This window comes from Crassostrea angulata, chromosome 8, assembly GCF_025612915.1.
Source record: "Crassostrea angulata isolate pt1a10 chromosome 8, ASM2561291v2, whole genome shotgun sequence".
In the NCBI taxonomy this organism is placed as follows: domain Eukaryota; kingdom Metazoa; phylum Mollusca; class Bivalvia; order Ostreida; family Ostreidae; genus Magallana; species Magallana angulata.
The window spans coordinates 58,663,524-58,680,459 of NC_069118.1; the positions used below are offsets into that span (position 1 = coordinate 58,663,524).

A 16,936-nucleotide genomic window follows, 5' to 3' on the forward strand; every position below is an offset into this window, starting at 1 on the left:
TTGTGAACATTTAACAAAAATTGAGACACTTTTATTGTCTATTGATTATGAGTTGTGAACAAGACACTTTTAAATTGAATTCTTCATTTTAATAAATGATCATGTCCGTGGGTTATGTGCTTTTACTGTCTATTAATTACGAGCTGCCAACAGGATAATTTAATATTGTATGGTACATTTGCTATATAATTGTGTTCATGAATTATGGGCTTTTAGTGTCTAACGTTAACAAGTTTTAAATAAGACGTTTTTCAATTTGTTTAAAAAACTATGTCTTTGAATTATGTGCTTTTAGTGTCTATTGATTATGAGTTGTGAACAAGACACTTTTAAATTTCATTCTTAATTTTGATAAATGATTGTTTGCATGAGTTGTGTGCTTTTATTTTCTATAGACTATCAATTACTTTTAAATTGCATTCTTCACTTTGTTAAATAATTGTGTCCATGAGCTGTGTGGTCTAATGATTATGAGTTGTGAGCAAGAAACTTTTCAATTTGATAAATGATCATGTCTGTGAGTTATGGGCTTTTAATGTCTTTTGATTATGAGTTGTGAACGAGACACTTTTAAATTGCATTCATTTTCGTAAATAACTGTGTCCGTGAGTTGTGTGCTTTTAATGTCTATCGATTATGAGTTGTGAACAAGACACTTTTAAATTGTTTTCTTCAATTTGATAAATGATCATGTCTGTGATTTATGTGTTTTTATTTATCAATTGCGATTTGCCAATAGGACATTTTAATATTGTATGGTACATTTTGCTAAATAATTGTGTTCATGAATTATGGGCTTTTAGTGTCTAACGTTAACAAGTTTTAAATAAGACGCTTTTCAATTTGTTTAAAAAACTATGTCTTTGAATTATGTGCTTTTAGTGTCTATTGATTATGAGTTGTGAACAAGACACTTTTAAATTTCATTCTTAATTTTGATAAATGATTGTTTGCATGAGTTGTGTGCTTTTATTTTCTATAGACTATCAATTACTTTTAAATTGCATTCTTCACTTTGTTAAATAATTGTGTCCATGAGCTGTGTGGTCTAATGATTATGAGTTGTGAGCAAGAAACTTTTCAATTTGATAAATGATCATGTCTGTGAGTTATGGGCTTTTAATGTCTTTTGATTATGAGTTGTGAACGAGACACTTTTAAATTGCATTCTTCATTTTCGTAAATAACTGTGTCCGTGAGTTGTGTGCTTTTAATGTCTATCGATTATGAGTTGTGAACAAGACACTTTTAAATTGTTTTCTTCAATTTGATAAATGATCATGTCTGTGATTTATGTGTTTTTATTTATCAATTGCGATTTGCCAATAGGACATTTTAATATTGTATGGTACATTTTGCTAAATAATTGTGTTCATGAATTATGGGCTTTTAGTGTCTAACGTTAACAAGTTTTAAATAAGACGCTTTTCAATTTGTTTAAAAAACTATGTCTATGAGTTATGTGCTTTTAGTGTCTATTGATTATGAGTTGTGAACAAGACACTTTAAAATGGCATTCTTCACATTGTTAAAAAATTGTGTCCATGAGTTATGTGGTCTAATGATTATAAGTTTGGAGCAAGACACTTTCCAATTGTATTCTTCACTTAAATAAATGATTGTGTCCATAAGTTATGGGCTGTTAATGTCTTTTGATTATGAGTTGTGAACGAGACACATTTAAATTGCACTCTTCACTTTCTTAAATAACTGTGTCCGTGAGTTGTGTGCTTTTAATGTCTATCGATTATGAGTTGTGAACAAGACACTTTTAAATTGTATTCTTCACTTTGATAAATGATCTTGTCCGTGCGTTGTGTGATTTTTTTGTCTACCAATTACGAGTTGCCAATAGGACATTTGAATATTGTATTGTACATTTGCTATATAATTGTGTTCATGAATTATGGGCTTTTAGTGTCTATAGTTAATGAGTTTTGAAAAAGACGCTTGTAAAATTGTATTGTATTTTCAATTTGTTTAAAAAATATGTCTAGGAGTTATGTGCTTATAATTTCTACCTTACAAGTTGTGAATAAGGCACTTCTAAATTGCATTCTTCAATTTGTTTAATAATTGTGTCCATGAGTTGTGTGCTTTTAATGTCTATTGATTATGAGTTTGGAGCAAGACACTTTCCAATTTTATTCTGAACTTTGATAAATGATAGTGTCTTTGAGTTGTGTGCTTTTAATGTCTATCGACTATGAGTTGTGAACATTCAACAACGCACTTTTAAAATTTGATACTCTTCAATTTGCCAAATGTGTCCGTGACTTGTGTGCTTTTAATGTCTAATGATTATGAGTTGTGAGCAGGGATGGGGTCAATTACATTGGAAAGTAATTAATTAAATTACAATTACTTGCTTAAATTCTTCAATTAAATTACCATTACCATTACAAGAGTTTTCAAATGTAATTAATTAAATTACAATTACTTTGCAAATGTAATTAATTAAATTACAAATTACATTTTGAAATTCATAAAAATTTAATAAAACTATAATTTATCTACAACACATAAACATTTAAGGAGGTATGTCTATAATGTGAATAAAATTTCGTTATAATTAAAATACTTTCACTGTTTGAGAATTTGCTTACTACTTTGATAAGTAACAATTTTTGGAAAGAAATAATATAAATCTGGTTTTATTGTTTATTTCAAAACGCAGGTATCGGTAGTCACAATATGGAGGTGTCCCTTAATATTCAATAAATATTTGAAAGTCATATCCCCTAACCTACATCTATCATGTCAACGCAAGTATTTCCAGCATGCAAAACTATTAAATGAAAACTTTATCCTTTGCATTTTTATACACTTTTTTTTCCTTTATGAATACAATGCCAAATTACAGGTTAATCTCAGGTAGAGGGCAGACTATAATTGTTATCAAAACACAATTCACACCTGTTGTTCTCTACCTAATTATCAAATGTTTGCAATAAGGGAACACACCCTGTGGACATGTTAGACATCAAAAACTTAAAACCCATTTGAAGCCATGCATTTTAGCTCTATGTATTTTAGGCTGCATGACTTGATAGTTTATATAACACTGATTTTGTTTTTATATTAAACAGTGATGTTTTAATCTAAGTCAATGATAATTGACACACTAATTTTTCTAATAAGAAGGGAAATAAGTATTTTTTAAGAAAAAAGAGATCAAGCAAATCATCAAATACATGTACTTAATTAAATTTGGGAAACTTATTATTAAATATTGAATCACTGAAAAAGTTCATTCTGAAAAATATTAAGTATGATAGCTATAATAATAGTTTAATGCTTTTAACTTCTCATCCTAACTTGATCTTGTACCATTGATAGTGTGGGGAACAATGGGTAGTGGACAGCTTCATATTTATATGTACATCAGTGTGTAACTGAAAGTAATTGAAAAGTAATTGGAATTACATGCCTTTTTTGAAAGTAATTAATTAAATTACCATTACATGTAATTGAAAATTTGGCCAATTACACATTACTTTCAATTACATCAAAATTTGTAATTAATTACACTCAATTACCATTACAAATTACCATTACCCCATCCCTGGTTGTGAGCAAGACACTTTATGATTGTGTCTGTGAGTTATGAGCTTTTAATGTCTATCTATTAAGAGTTGCCAATAGAATACCAATCAGAAAAGGGATATCCCAAAGTATGACCCAAATATGTCAATTTCCATCCTCCCTTGTGTATTATTAGGTATAGGATACTTTTTGTTTATTATGAGAAAAAGATATAACTTCAGGTGCCTGAGCATATACCGTATGCTCAAAATTGTGACAATTCTATTTTTTTCTATAAAAACCCTGTGCTAAACAATTTCTATTCAGCAAATTTCTCACAGAAGCCTCCAGCGACAATAAATGTGACTGAGTGTACACATGTTATCAAACATAGAATCATTCATTCAATATTTTGCAATTTCTCTTTCAAAAGATAATGAACAGTACCTGAATAAATATTGCTTTCATATATACTTCTTATTTTTAAATATTTTATTTCTTTTTTGAAATATTTGTTAAATTTAGCTGGAATATGTATTGTCCGCGAAAGCTTCCGTATTTTTCAAAGTCTAGGCAAGTTCCGATATTAAAAGCTTATTCATGGATTAACAGTGCATTATACAGCATTGATGGTGCCTCAAATTTTATGCAATGTATGGTAGACGGTCCTAAAATCAACTGGGTCCTAATTTTAACGGTGTTTGGTTTTCGTTTACATCTCGTTTGTCATCACAGATGAATACACTTGACACCACGACAAACTGACAACACATATGAAACTTCTATTTATTAAAATGCTCATGAAAAAAGTAAGAAAATATATTGTAAAATGTTCTATCTGGGAATGAATAAATTTTACTTAATCTTCATTAACCCCGTCGAAAGATACACGTTTTCACAAATATCTATTCCATCCTACTGCCTACAAAATGGATTTAAAACCCGATAAAAAATTCTAATAATTTGCGATGATATATATAACATGTGCTTTGATTAAATACAAAGAAAAAAACTTACCTGTACAGAATAGTATATCCTTGAATCCTTCCGATTAGCGCCAAAATAACCGGATGTTTGTCTTTGTCAGAAATATGCTTGAGAGTTTACAAAACGTTTCATGCATTCTATGGGCAAGTTCGATCACAAACCACGGTCACTGCATTTCGACTAAACTAAGATCGAACTCACTTTAGTCGGTGGAAAATGAAACCGCGGTTAAACCAGCGGGAATACACTGGTCACGCTGGTTCAAAGATGGCGGAGAAAGGTGAGACCTGAGATTTTGCAGTAAAAAAATCGATATAAAATGCTTAATCTTAAATTTGAAGATGTAAATTTTGGTTTCATTTGTGTATATTACACGTGCTCCCTTTTTTGTGGTATAATACAATTACCTATTGCAGTATTTCATAGAAATAAAAGATTATTTATCTTATGATGGGTACTTGTGAAAAAGTGGTCCGAAGCCAGTCATAAATTTTTACCAATAAGTCGCTCAGTAAAATTGGTATTATCGACTGACTTACTGATAACAATTAAGGTGCTTGTGGTATACCTTGTACAAGTATACATTAATTTTTTCACATGTACTTTAAGATGGCAGATTCAGTTGAAGAGCGTAGATCCCACTGGACGTGTTACATCTGCAAACGAAAGGCACCTATTCATTCCCTCGATTCTTTGGAGACTCAGGAAAAGTCTAAGAAGACTGAAATATTTGTTGATGGTAATTACAGGTATGGCTATGCATATCATTATTAGTGACATAAGTGAATTTTCATTTTAAAAAATTATTGTTAGACTTCTTTCTTGAGAAGACGCTTAAGAGTAAATCTGTAATACTCTTTAATGTTATTATTAAAAAAGTAACAAGTGTTTTTTCAATGCTAAGTAATGAGAAAATTCACGCATCTCATTCTTTTTTATTAGGATTTATTTGCGGTGTCCATATTGTAAAGACTGCTTCCATGCACAGTGTGCTTTCTATGAGCTAGAACTGATTCTAACCAAAGAACTAACAGATACTCTTTGTGAGAAGTGTGCAACAAAACAAGGTATACATTTACGATAGAAAATGATTTTATAACTGGTCGTCACTGTATGCAAACTGTTTTAGATTTTTTTGTACTTAGAATGAACACAGTTTTCTTGTATTCCAGATTAGAATGTCTACAGATCAGAGAACTCTTGTTCTGAGGAATAGTGATGGAAGTGAAAAGCGGGTGTGGTGCCAGACAGAAGTTTTTAACATGCTGCTCTCAAAGGAGACAGGTACATGAAATAATAGTTGGTTGGTACATAAATAACAATAAATCTAAAAAGTTAGATTTTAAGCAGTAATAGTATCATGTTGGCCTCGTTATTGTTTTGTAGTAGATCAAAGTCAGTTAGGTATTCTTCACAGCCATTAAAAACACCTGCATTTAACTTGAATATTAATTTTTTTCCCCCAGATCCATCAGTCAAAAGCTTAGTTCTACAGTCTCTTCTGAATGAAGAAAAGTCGGATCTGCCATCCAGCTTTAGTAGATCAGATGACCAGCATTCAGCATCATCTGACACTTCATCATTCACTTCAGCATCATCGTCTAGATCGGAATCCCCTATTACTTGTGAAAATACCAGCAACACACACGTTTGGAAGGCAGAAGAAGAAGATGTTTTGGTAAATCTCAGGCATGAGAAAAATGAGAAGTTTTTAAAATCCAAAAACCATTCCATGTTGTGGAAAGACATTACTGCCCAACTTAAAGATACTCTCCACTGTATTGTTACCCCTAATCAGGCAATGAACAAGTATTACAGTCTGAAAAAACGCTGGAAAGAAGTTGTTGATGCCCCAACTGGAACTGAAAGGAAATATTTTCGACAGAAAGAGCAGTTTGATGAAATATATGGTACAAGAGAAAGTACAAAACCCACCATCACGTTAGACACTTTGGAAAAAAACCCTGAAAGACAAGGGCCTAAACAGTCTTCAGAGCAACCTAAAAGGAATAAAGGTACAGCGAAAAGACGTTCAGACGTGCTGGAAGTACTAGAAAGACATAACAAACAATTCAATGACAAAATGGAGCAGATGCACACAGATAAAATGGCAAGACTAGACAGACTTTTAAATCTTTATGAAAGAGAAATTGAAGCAAAAGAAAGCTGCAATAAGTAAATGTTTTTCGATATCGTTTTCATTAGACTAGTGCACATTTTACTGAAACTAAACATTTAGAAAATTTTATTTGAACACTAAGTAAAGTGGCAAGTGACCTAAGTGATGAAAGCAGTAAAGAACTGTTTTCAAGTTTGAATGTTATTTGAAAAAAACCTGAATAATGTTAACCATTTAACATTGGTTTTCAGCATTTCCAGACTTCCCAAATGTCTGTTGTACTCTATTTTCTTTTTTGGACAAACATATTGTTGGTCGTATACTTCGGTTTAATTAATAATCTTTTTTTATGGAAGAAAACATCATTACACAAAGGTTTCAATTTTCTTCTAAATGTAGATTATCTGTTGTGTAGTTACACGTATTTCGTACTTTTGGTCTTAGATATGCATTTAAGAGACATAATTATATGTAATTTTATGTAATACACGAACTAGTTGATGCATGTCTGCATATAGTTTATGAATTATTATTTATAAGCTGTTCAGCAACAACGCTTCTATAAAGTTTATCAGCTTGAAACAAAACAAAGCTGCAATAAATAAATGATTTTTCAATATTTTTTTCTTAAGTGCACATTTAACTAAAACTAAACATTTAGAAAATTTCATTTGAACACTTAAGTAAAGTAACAAGTTGATGTGCGGACATTGATATTGTGATAATTAAGCTGTTATGTGTTTTTCTTGTGTTACAGATTACTTTATATTGTGCCAAATAGCAATATGTTGAAGTTTTGTTATTTATTTTATAAATAAAATGTTAAATTTATTAATCTGTTCAATTTTTTTTATCCTGAAGACATAGCACAAAAATAATGTTTTCTTTAATATTAAAGTAAATACAAATGAGTAGTCAAGATTTTTTTCTTGTTGATGGTCGTAACTTTTATTGCATTTGACACAAATTATATTAAAATTTCAATTTGTTTTATATTGTTCTACAACATACCATACAAAATGATCACTTGCAAATTGCAAATGAAAAAAAAATTCAATACAATTATTCAGCCATTTAAGTTATCAGTTTAAGCTATTGACAAGCTGCAATCTCCTCACAATGCCATTGTGTCCATTTTGGTAAATGTTATCACACTGGCAGTCATTTGGATCTTGTAATTGTTCTTCCATGATGTAATCTTCAACTTCATCATCATTAAAGATGCACATGTTGTGTAATATGCAGGCAGCCAAAATCATTTGGCAAATTTCTGTGGAGCTGTGTAACGGAATGTCCTGCAGTCGACGAAACCGTCCTTTTAAATGGCCAAAAGCACGTTCGACAGCTTGTCGTGCACTTGACAGTCTTTTGTTGAAACGGACTTGCTGTGGGGTAAGATTTCCCAAGTTTTTAAACGGGGTTATTAACCAGTTCCTGAGAGGATATGCACTGTCAGCGAGAATATAGTGATCAACGAGAACAAGGTTTCCTGCCTCAGCCTCTGTGTATAAGGTGGAATTTCTCAAAACACGCGCATCATGGACACACCCTGGCCACCCAGCATAAATATTTGTAAATTTCATCTGGTGATCTATTACTGCCTGCAAAATATATTACATGTATATACATGTTATCAAGAAAATGTATGCAAAGGTGTGGAAAGCATGTTTTTTTACTGCTCTTTAAAAAAAATATCTTCATTTTAATAAGCATGGAGTTTATTTTAACATATACACCTTAAATTAATGTTTTTAGGTAATTTGTTTGAAAAATCACGAAAATATTTAATGATAAGTTAGATAGATATACATTGTACAACCATATATAAATACATGATGTGTATAGGATTATCAAAATGATGTCAAATGATGAAAATGTGGTAATGGGATAAAACAATGGTACCATGATAATACCCAAGTAATTACTTTTTGCCAAGTTTAAGTTAACGCAAAGTTATGACATCAAAACATTTATACAAGCAAGATACTTTTACATTTGCTACTTACCTGTACTTGAATGGACGGAAATCCTTTTCTGTTATAAAAATCCCTTTCACCATTGAGAGCTGATGATAGTCTTATGTGCGTTCCATCAAGGAATCCAACTACCCCTCGAAGTCCACATATGTTCTCAACTTCTCGAGAGATTTCTTTTTGTCGCTCAGCATTTGGCCAGCAAATCACCTTTAAATAGAACCATTAATTAAATAAAGTATACAATCAATATAAATTGCAGGTTCTTGACATTTGAAATCAATAATTGAAAATCTATACCCATTCATTGAATACATGTGTGATATAAACGTATTATTATTTGATAGAATAAGTAAAACACTTATGATGTATATTATGCCTTGTTAAAATATATGCAACAAACATTTGTGCTGATCTATTTAATGTGTAGCACACAGCAGCTGCTGTTTATCTTTTAGTATATCATATAAAATTCTAATTTACTTATCACACGTACCTTTATGCTCATAGGCGTCAGAACCCGGGGGGGGGGGGGGGGGGGGGGGGCTAGGGGGGATAAGTTATACAACATAACCAAAGACCGTTTTTTAAATATCTTTTTGCTTGTCATTATTTTTTGATAAGTCTAGCCCCCCCCCCCCCCCACTTTCAATTGCTTCCGACGCCACTGATAAGCAAGAATATTTTTTAAATTTAAGTGAACTACTTACCCTTGGTTTTAACTCTTGAAGTGCATCCAACACTCTCATTACAACTGCATGAACTGTTGATTTTGACAAGTTGAAAATATGAGCTAACTCTCTCATTGACGACATATTTGACAGGTACCACAGACAAACAAGGAGTTGTTGTGGAGGTTCTATGGCGTTGTATGGCCCATATCCATTTAAAAGTAAACTTCCATATATTTCCCGAAGAATAATTTCAAACAGGTTTCTACTAACACGATAGTGTACACGAAAGTCATCAATGTTTTGTGGAAGTCCAAATTCGGTAAACACTGTTTCCATATAGCTAGTAATTTTTGGGGTCCATTCTCTCTTCCTTAAAGACCAATATCTATCCGTTTGATGACGAGCAAAGAAATAAAAGTAATCGTCTTCTTCTTGTAAAAACTCCAAAAGAGGTATTTTCACTTTAAGGATCGAAGAAATTTCGGCCATGTTTACAAACCAAAGTGAAACTAAACTCAGTTCGATCACGGACATGCGCAATAGCACTTACCATACTAACCATTAGTTGGTGATCGAACTCGCCCTATATTTAGAGGTCGCGTCATCACTGATGTGAGGATCACGTGACCTGGTGTACACATTGCGTTTCATGTGCTAAGGGAGACAACTTCAAAAAGCGTCCGACGGAGTCCGAAAAAAGCGAGTCCTCTGATAATGTGGTTAATTTTAAATGAAGCTAAATCTGTTACTAAACTCAGAAGCAACTAAATAACGTATTTTAGTTTGAAGGTTAGGAGCTAAGCTCATAATTTTGAAAAACTCTTAAGTATGTCCTGGACAAATCTTTCGCCACATAAACGTTTATGGTTGACACAGACAGACAGACAGAGAGACAGACAGACAGACAGAGAGAATTAGAGAGAGGGGGGAAAGATACAGCAAGAGAGAACAGATAGGCAACAATAACTACATCTTCATGCACAACACATCTATACAGCCTAAAGACCAACACCCCCCCCCCCCCCCCATAAAATTCAATATCAACCCCCAACCCAACATATTGATCTATTTTTAATAGTATGAATAAATAAATACTAGTAAATATCTACTTAAAATGATTACTGACAATTTCATTCAATTTTGATTATGATAAACAAAGATAGATTTTGTGGATTAAGTACTAACCAACATGGTAGGCTTCTACATGTTAAAGAGTGCATACCTACATCTTCGGTACATAGTCATGTCACATGCATGACAAATTAATTTACTCCAATTTAATGCAAATCTATCATCATAAATATAGAATTGTAACCTACCGGACACTAATACAATTCCTGTACAATGCAAACTAATCTTAGATAGCTGGCCGACACTGCTAGAATGAAGTATTTTTCCTCACCGGAAACTTTCTGCTTTTCTACTTTCACTTTTGCTCGGCGCTTGAAATGATCGCACTAAAAACCCGAAGTGATATTTGGTCTCAAATTTAAAAAAAAAAGTCTTCTAAACTCATATATAGTTAGAAACACACCTACATTTTCATTTTTTTTTAATGTATAAACTCAAAATAAATTACATTCAAGTTAAAATCACAAATTCTTTAATTTAAATTGGTTTTTTGAAAATCCCGGGGGGGGGGGGGTGTTGTGATGGATATTTTCTTGAAAAATATGCTATTAAAATGATTAAACTTGTTGAACTTGTTGGAAATTTAGTTTATTCACATAAATGAGAAAATGTACAAAAGAAAAATGCACGTTTATCATAATAATTGCAAATAAACAAGAAATATGCCTTACCAGCATGGAGCTCAATATAAAACAGTCATTGTGGTTATTTACAATTCTTAGCTTATATATTCACTCTAGACACAATAAAGAACCATGATTCCAAATTTGGAAAAATTCAATACATAACTATGGATTTTGCAGCATTGATACACATGCATGAAATTTGAAGAAACAGTCCAGTCATAATTTACCTAAACAACATTTAGCTCATTGGCACTCGATGCTCTTCAAATTGCATAAATTGAGGAAACTTTAATCTCAAGGATTAAAATACATGTAAAACATAAACATTCAATATTTTACCAAATTTATTTTGTTCATATTCTTATGAAAAAGCTCAATTATGTCTGATTTTATAAAATTGTTGTCGTAAAAATCATGAGTTTTTCTTAAGTTACAAAAAAGAATTGTTTTCAAACACCACGAAAAAGGTAAAATAGAAAAGTATAGGAATTTCCCTATCCATCAAGGTATTACATGTAGGTATTGGTTTATAAATAATAAAGTTATATGACTCTATAATGTGAGGCCCTCAATTCAGTTTTTGCTCCATTTTGATGCTAGCTTGAGATTACCTCACCTATGACGTCATAATGACGTCATAGTGATGAGTTGTTTTTACTCATATAAGTGTAATATTTGCTGAACTTTTATTTAAGCCTAATTTCGGAACAAATGCACCATGACTTAACTCATTAAATATATGTCATAGGGAAAAGAAACTTGCTAATAAGGATTTTTTCTTTTACTCTTGTATATTGTTACCATGGTAACAAATTTAACAAAAATTATCAAAAGACATATCCTGTGGAAGAGAGTCTACATTTAACTAAAGTTCAAAATCCAAAAGAACAAGAAATACCCACAAAGTCTGTGAAATATGTATAATCAATGTAAAGTTTCCCAGTATCTATAATATTCTAAATTATCTGCATGTAAAATACTGGCCATGCAGGGTATATAGTTTTTATAGGTTCCTTCTTTTAAACTTGGATGAGTGAAGTTACAAACATAAATTTCACTTACATCAAGTGTGGCTCATTGTTGTGTTCTATTCTTGGAAGAAGACTTCCATTTCAATTTACATGTTATCTAAAATGAAATGTTTTGAATTAAATTCTACATTATCCAACACTATTCCCAACATTTGCAATTCCAAATCAAAAGCAGCCATATGTTGAGAGAGAGAGAGAGAGAGAGAGAGAGAGAGAGAGACAGACAGACAGACAGACAGACAGACAGACAGACAGAGAGAGACAGACAGACAGACAGAGAGACAGACAGACAGACAGAGGGAATTTAGAGAGAGGGGGAAAGATACAGCAAGAGAGAACAGATAGGCAACAATAACTACATCTTCATGCACAACACATCTATACAGCCTAAAGACCAACACCCCCCCCCCCCCCCCCCCCATAAAATTCAATATCAACCCCCAACCCAACATATTGATCTATTTTTAATAGTATGAATAAATAAATACTAGTAAATATCTACTTAAAATGATTACTGACAATTTCATTCAATTTTGATTATGATAAACAAAGATAGATTTTGTGGATTAAGTACTAACCAACATGGTAGGCTTCTACATGTTAAAGAGTGCATACCTACATCTTCGGTACATAGTCATGTCACATGCATGACAAATTAATTTACTCCAATTTAATGCAAATCTATCATCATAAATATAGAATTGGAACCTACCGGACACTAATACAATTCCCGTACAATGCAAACTAATCTTAGATAGCTGGCCGACACTGCTGGAATGAAGTATTTTTCCTCACCGGAAACTTTCTGCTTTTCTACTTTCACTTTTGCTCGGCGCTTGAAATGATCGCACTAAAAACCCGAAGTGATATTTGGTCTCAAATTTAAAAAAAAAAGTCTTCTAAACTCATATATAGTTAGAAACACACCTACATTTTCATTTTTTTTAATGTAAAAACTCAAAATAAATTACATTCAAGTTAAAATCACAAATTCTTTAATTTAAATTGGTTTTTTGAAAATCCCGGGGGGGGGGAGGGGGGGGGGAGGGTTGTTGTGATGGATTTTTTCTTGAAAAATATGCTATTAAAATGATTAAACTTGTTGAACTTGTTGGAAATTTAGTTTATTCACATAAATGAGAAAATGTACAAAAGAAAAATGCACGTTTATCATAATAATTGCAAATAAACAAGAAATATGCCTTACCAGCATGGAGCTCAATATGGGTATAGTCCACTAATGCATTTTCCATAGGCGGTAATGTTAACGTTATGGTTCATAGCTCCGGCCCTAATTTTCGTTCAGCAACGAGGGACCTCTTGAATGAAAGCTCATCAAATTGTCTCTTTCCTGTTAAAATTTCGTGGTTTGAAGTCAGATTCGTTTTCCGGCAAAATGCGTCTGTATTGAAAAACTCTGAAAATGAAAGTAAAAGTAGGGAATTTCTCAGTTTTGGAAAGGGTGTACATCAAACAATTTCAATTCTTTTCTTCAAATGATAATTCAATTTTGACACTTAATTGTTTTAAAAATTGCAAATCCTCTTTTCTGACATGTGTCAACCATTCTGATTTAAAATGTCCCAATAAATGTATATACACTCTGCAAGTATAGGGACTATTTTGCTTAAAGGCACTTCTTTGTTGTCCTACCGATTCTAAAAATAGTTAGAGGGATATACCCACATGCGGTGTATACCAACTGCGTCTATCACCATCATATGCCCAAGAACATATAGAGGGAGACTGCAGCATCCAAGTCCACAGAGAGGAGCCAGGCCTTCTTCGTGTAAAACTGCAGAGTCGTCACGTGTCATCAAGATCCTACCTATTGTGGATACAGTATGGTGAGGGTGAAGTCAAGGCTTGGTACTGCAAGTGCAGGGCTGGTGCTCGTGTTGTGGGTATGTGTTCCCATGTTGCTGCCATCCTTTGGTATCTGGGACATGCTCGCCATCAAAGAGATGAGAAACTGGGAGTGCGAGACTGGGGGGAGTTTGTTGATGATGCCACACTGGTGGATGACTCTGACAGCTCCAGTGAAAGTGATGAAAGTGGACCAGAGGTAGTGATGGGAATCGGTAAGAATTTCATAATCGATGATTGGGTTACTCTAACTGACTAATTATCGATTATAATCGGACATGTAAAAAGTACATCAATTTTAACAAATAAATCATAAGAATGGGTAAATGATGACTTTCTGTGGTGATCCAACTGGTCCTTTGTTCATTTTATAGAACCAAAAGTACGCCCAAGCCCAGAAACATGCTTTGTTATACGGGTAGAAATACAAGAGTTTATTTATCTGCACCTTTAACTTACACACATAAGTCAAAAGCAATAGCTGTGGTTGGAAAATAAGGGTTAAAAACTATTATGCTTGTAAAATAAAATAATAAACCGATTAATCAGAATTTTAAAAATGCAATCGATTGCTTGGATTACGTCAGCAATCGACTGATTTTCAATTATAATCGATGATTGGAACACCACTAACCAGAGGAATAGATGTGTGACAAGTATGTCCAGTTTAAGTTGTACATTTACCTGAGTGTACAGTTCTGGGGTTTTTTCATTGTATGTTGACTTTGAGAAACTAATGTTTTGTTTCATTTTTTAATCTGTACTGATATATGAGAGAGAGAGAGAGAGAGAGAGAGAGAGAGAGAGAGAGAGAGAGAGGAGAGAGAGAGAGAGAGAGAGAGAGAGAGACAGACAGAGAGAGAGAGAGAGAGAGAGAGAGAGAGAGAGAGAGAGAGAGAGCATATTTATCTTATTGATGTGAGAGAGTGTGTAGAAATCAGGAGAGAAAACAGAAAGAGAGAATGAGCATGTATAAGAGAGAGTGTGTGGGAGAGAGAGAGAGAGAGAGAGAGAGAGAGAGAGAGAGAGAGAGAGAGAATGAGTATTTTATTGATGAGAGAGAGTTAAATTTCACTTGTATCATGCATAAACAATTGATATGTAAAAGATTCATGATCAATGCATTACTTCTGCAGCAATTTAATGTTTTATTACTCAAATACTTTGTAGATATAATTGTAATAACTGTAATCTCAGGAAAAATGCATGTTCATACATATCCTGTTACTCCTGTAATTAATTTTCATAAGCTATATAATCAACCATGACCTACTGGCATTTAATTTATTCATCTTTCCTCGCAAATATTATCTATATCAATGGAATACACATCATTGTTGTTATTTTTATTTCTGGGTTATGGATAATATAATGATTAAGAATTAGCATATGTTTTGTTTTATTTATCGACACTGACTTGATCAGTAAGCTTATAAAAAATAACCTATTAGCTATAAGCTTCATAAGAAATAGACAAATTAAATTAAGAAAATATCGATGTTAAAATACTTACACTTTTCATGTGGATTGTAGCTAGAATACTGATGATCGCTGCAAATGTTGTTGCATGTTGTCAAAAACTCCCGAGTAAATTCGAGTCGACAATGTTTTTACAGGAAGCGGTGTCGATTCAGTTCGTTGCTGTGCACATACATGTGGATTGTGTATCATGTCCATGTCCATGTCCATGTGTATCAATTAAGAGCACCCAGAAGGATAATTTGAATAATTTATTGAGTTTAAAAACTGATTATACAATTAATCCTGTCTAATTATACATTCTGAATAAACAAATATTTTAATTATTATAATTGAGATTATAATTGCTTTTTAGTGCATCAGCCATGGTTATCTACCGTCGATATAACATGTTAACCATATTGTTATTTGTAATTTTACCGCAGCATATTGCAATAGACAAAATTATTAACACATTTATTTATTTTGATTTCCCTGCACACATATTTTTTAATCATTTGCTGAATAATGCATATGCATGTACACAGCACTGTGCATCGTGATCATTTTCATGAAAATAAGCCGACTTGACAATTTATAACACCATATTTAACAACGTTATACAAGAAAACTATGAGATATATAAAAAAAAAAAAACCATTTCCGGGAAGCACGTATTCTAGAGAGTATATAATGGTACAATTTTCAATATTTGAAACTAGGCCAATTTTCATGGTTTGTGGGTCGACTGAGTTCTTTAAGAAAAATCTTCGCTGCGTGAAAAAGTGGGGGGGGGGGGCAGGCCCCTCCCCACCCCCACCCCACCCCCGATGCTACGTGCCTGGATTGAGGCAATCATAACTTAGACGTTATATGTTGCAACATTTACTGGCATCAAATATATATTTGCAAGACTCAGATTGACAAAAAACTGTCGCAAAATAAATTCTTGGTTTGTCTATTTGAAAAAAATCCATAATTTATGATAGTACATTACGGATTCTTAAAGATATAATTGCAGGTAATCGGATAAAACCTATCTATGCTTCAGTTATTTACATGATTTATTACTTGTATTTAATCAGGGGCGAAACATCTTAGAGCACACGTGTAACGAGGGCGAAACCACCCAGTTCCTCTTATATAGAGACAGAGGACCAGTCAACAGACAGACAGAACAGACGACAGTAGACGTGATGGAGTCGGAGAAAAACTAGGTCTGGAAGATGAGATATAGAGACCTACACATCAGGGAGTTTAATTTTATATAACAACTCATAAGACTGGAATCACAAAAGTGTTCTTCTGATCACACACATATTATAACATCAACTCATATGTCAAACGTTATGTTGAAGTTCATTTATATAAGCCAGACTTCATTTCTGTCGGCTAGTACATGTTTATCAAGATACTCATTAACCTTTTCAATTTAATTAAGATGAATAAGATTATCTTAACTGTTCTTTAACAATTAACTACATGTAGCACAAAGTATCATGCGCGGATCGGGGGGGGGGGGGGGGGGGGGGGGTACTAGGGATAT

At 32.8% G+C, this 16,936-nt stretch overlaps 3 protein-coding genes across 3 annotated transcripts; 2 read left to right on the plus strand and 1 right to left on the minus strand.

Annotated features, from left to right (window-relative positions):
- Positions 1-4,651: 4,651 nt before the first annotated feature.
- LOC128161400 (uncharacterized) lies at positions 4,652-7,462 on the plus strand. Its single transcript, XM_052824685.1, has 5 exons — positions 4,652-4,792; positions 5,122-5,261; positions 5,455-5,579; positions 5,685-5,796; positions 5,979-7,462. The coding sequence occupies exons 4-5, from the start codon at positions 5,691-5,693 to the stop codon at positions 6,689-6,691; spliced, it is 819 nt and encodes a 272-aa protein (XP_052680645.1). The 5' UTR covers positions 4,652-4,792; positions 5,122-5,261; positions 5,455-5,579; positions 5,685-5,690; the 3' UTR covers positions 6,692-7,462.
- A 91-nt stretch (positions 7,463-7,553) lies between these two features.
- On the minus strand, positions 7,554-9,859 carry LOC128161398 (putative nuclease HARBI1). The gene is made up of 3 exons (XM_052824683.1): positions 9,315-9,859; positions 8,638-8,814; positions 7,554-8,232 (listed from the first exon to the last, which is right to left on the minus strand). The coding sequence occupies exons 1-3, from the start codon at positions 9,810-9,812 to the stop codon at positions 7,714-7,716; spliced, it is 1,194 nt and encodes a 397-aa protein (XP_052680643.1). The 5' UTR covers positions 9,813-9,859; the 3' UTR covers positions 7,554-7,713.
- A 3,896-nt stretch (positions 9,860-13,755) lies between these two features.
- LOC128161402 (uncharacterized) lies at positions 13,756-16,898 on the plus strand. The gene is made up of 2 exons (XM_052824686.1): positions 13,756-14,173; positions 16,476-16,898. The coding sequence occupies exons 1-2, from the start codon at positions 13,973-13,975 to the stop codon at positions 16,605-16,607; spliced, it is 333 nt and encodes a 110-aa protein (XP_052680646.1). The 5' UTR covers positions 13,756-13,972; the 3' UTR covers positions 16,608-16,898.
- Positions 16,899-16,936: the final 38 nt, after the last annotated feature.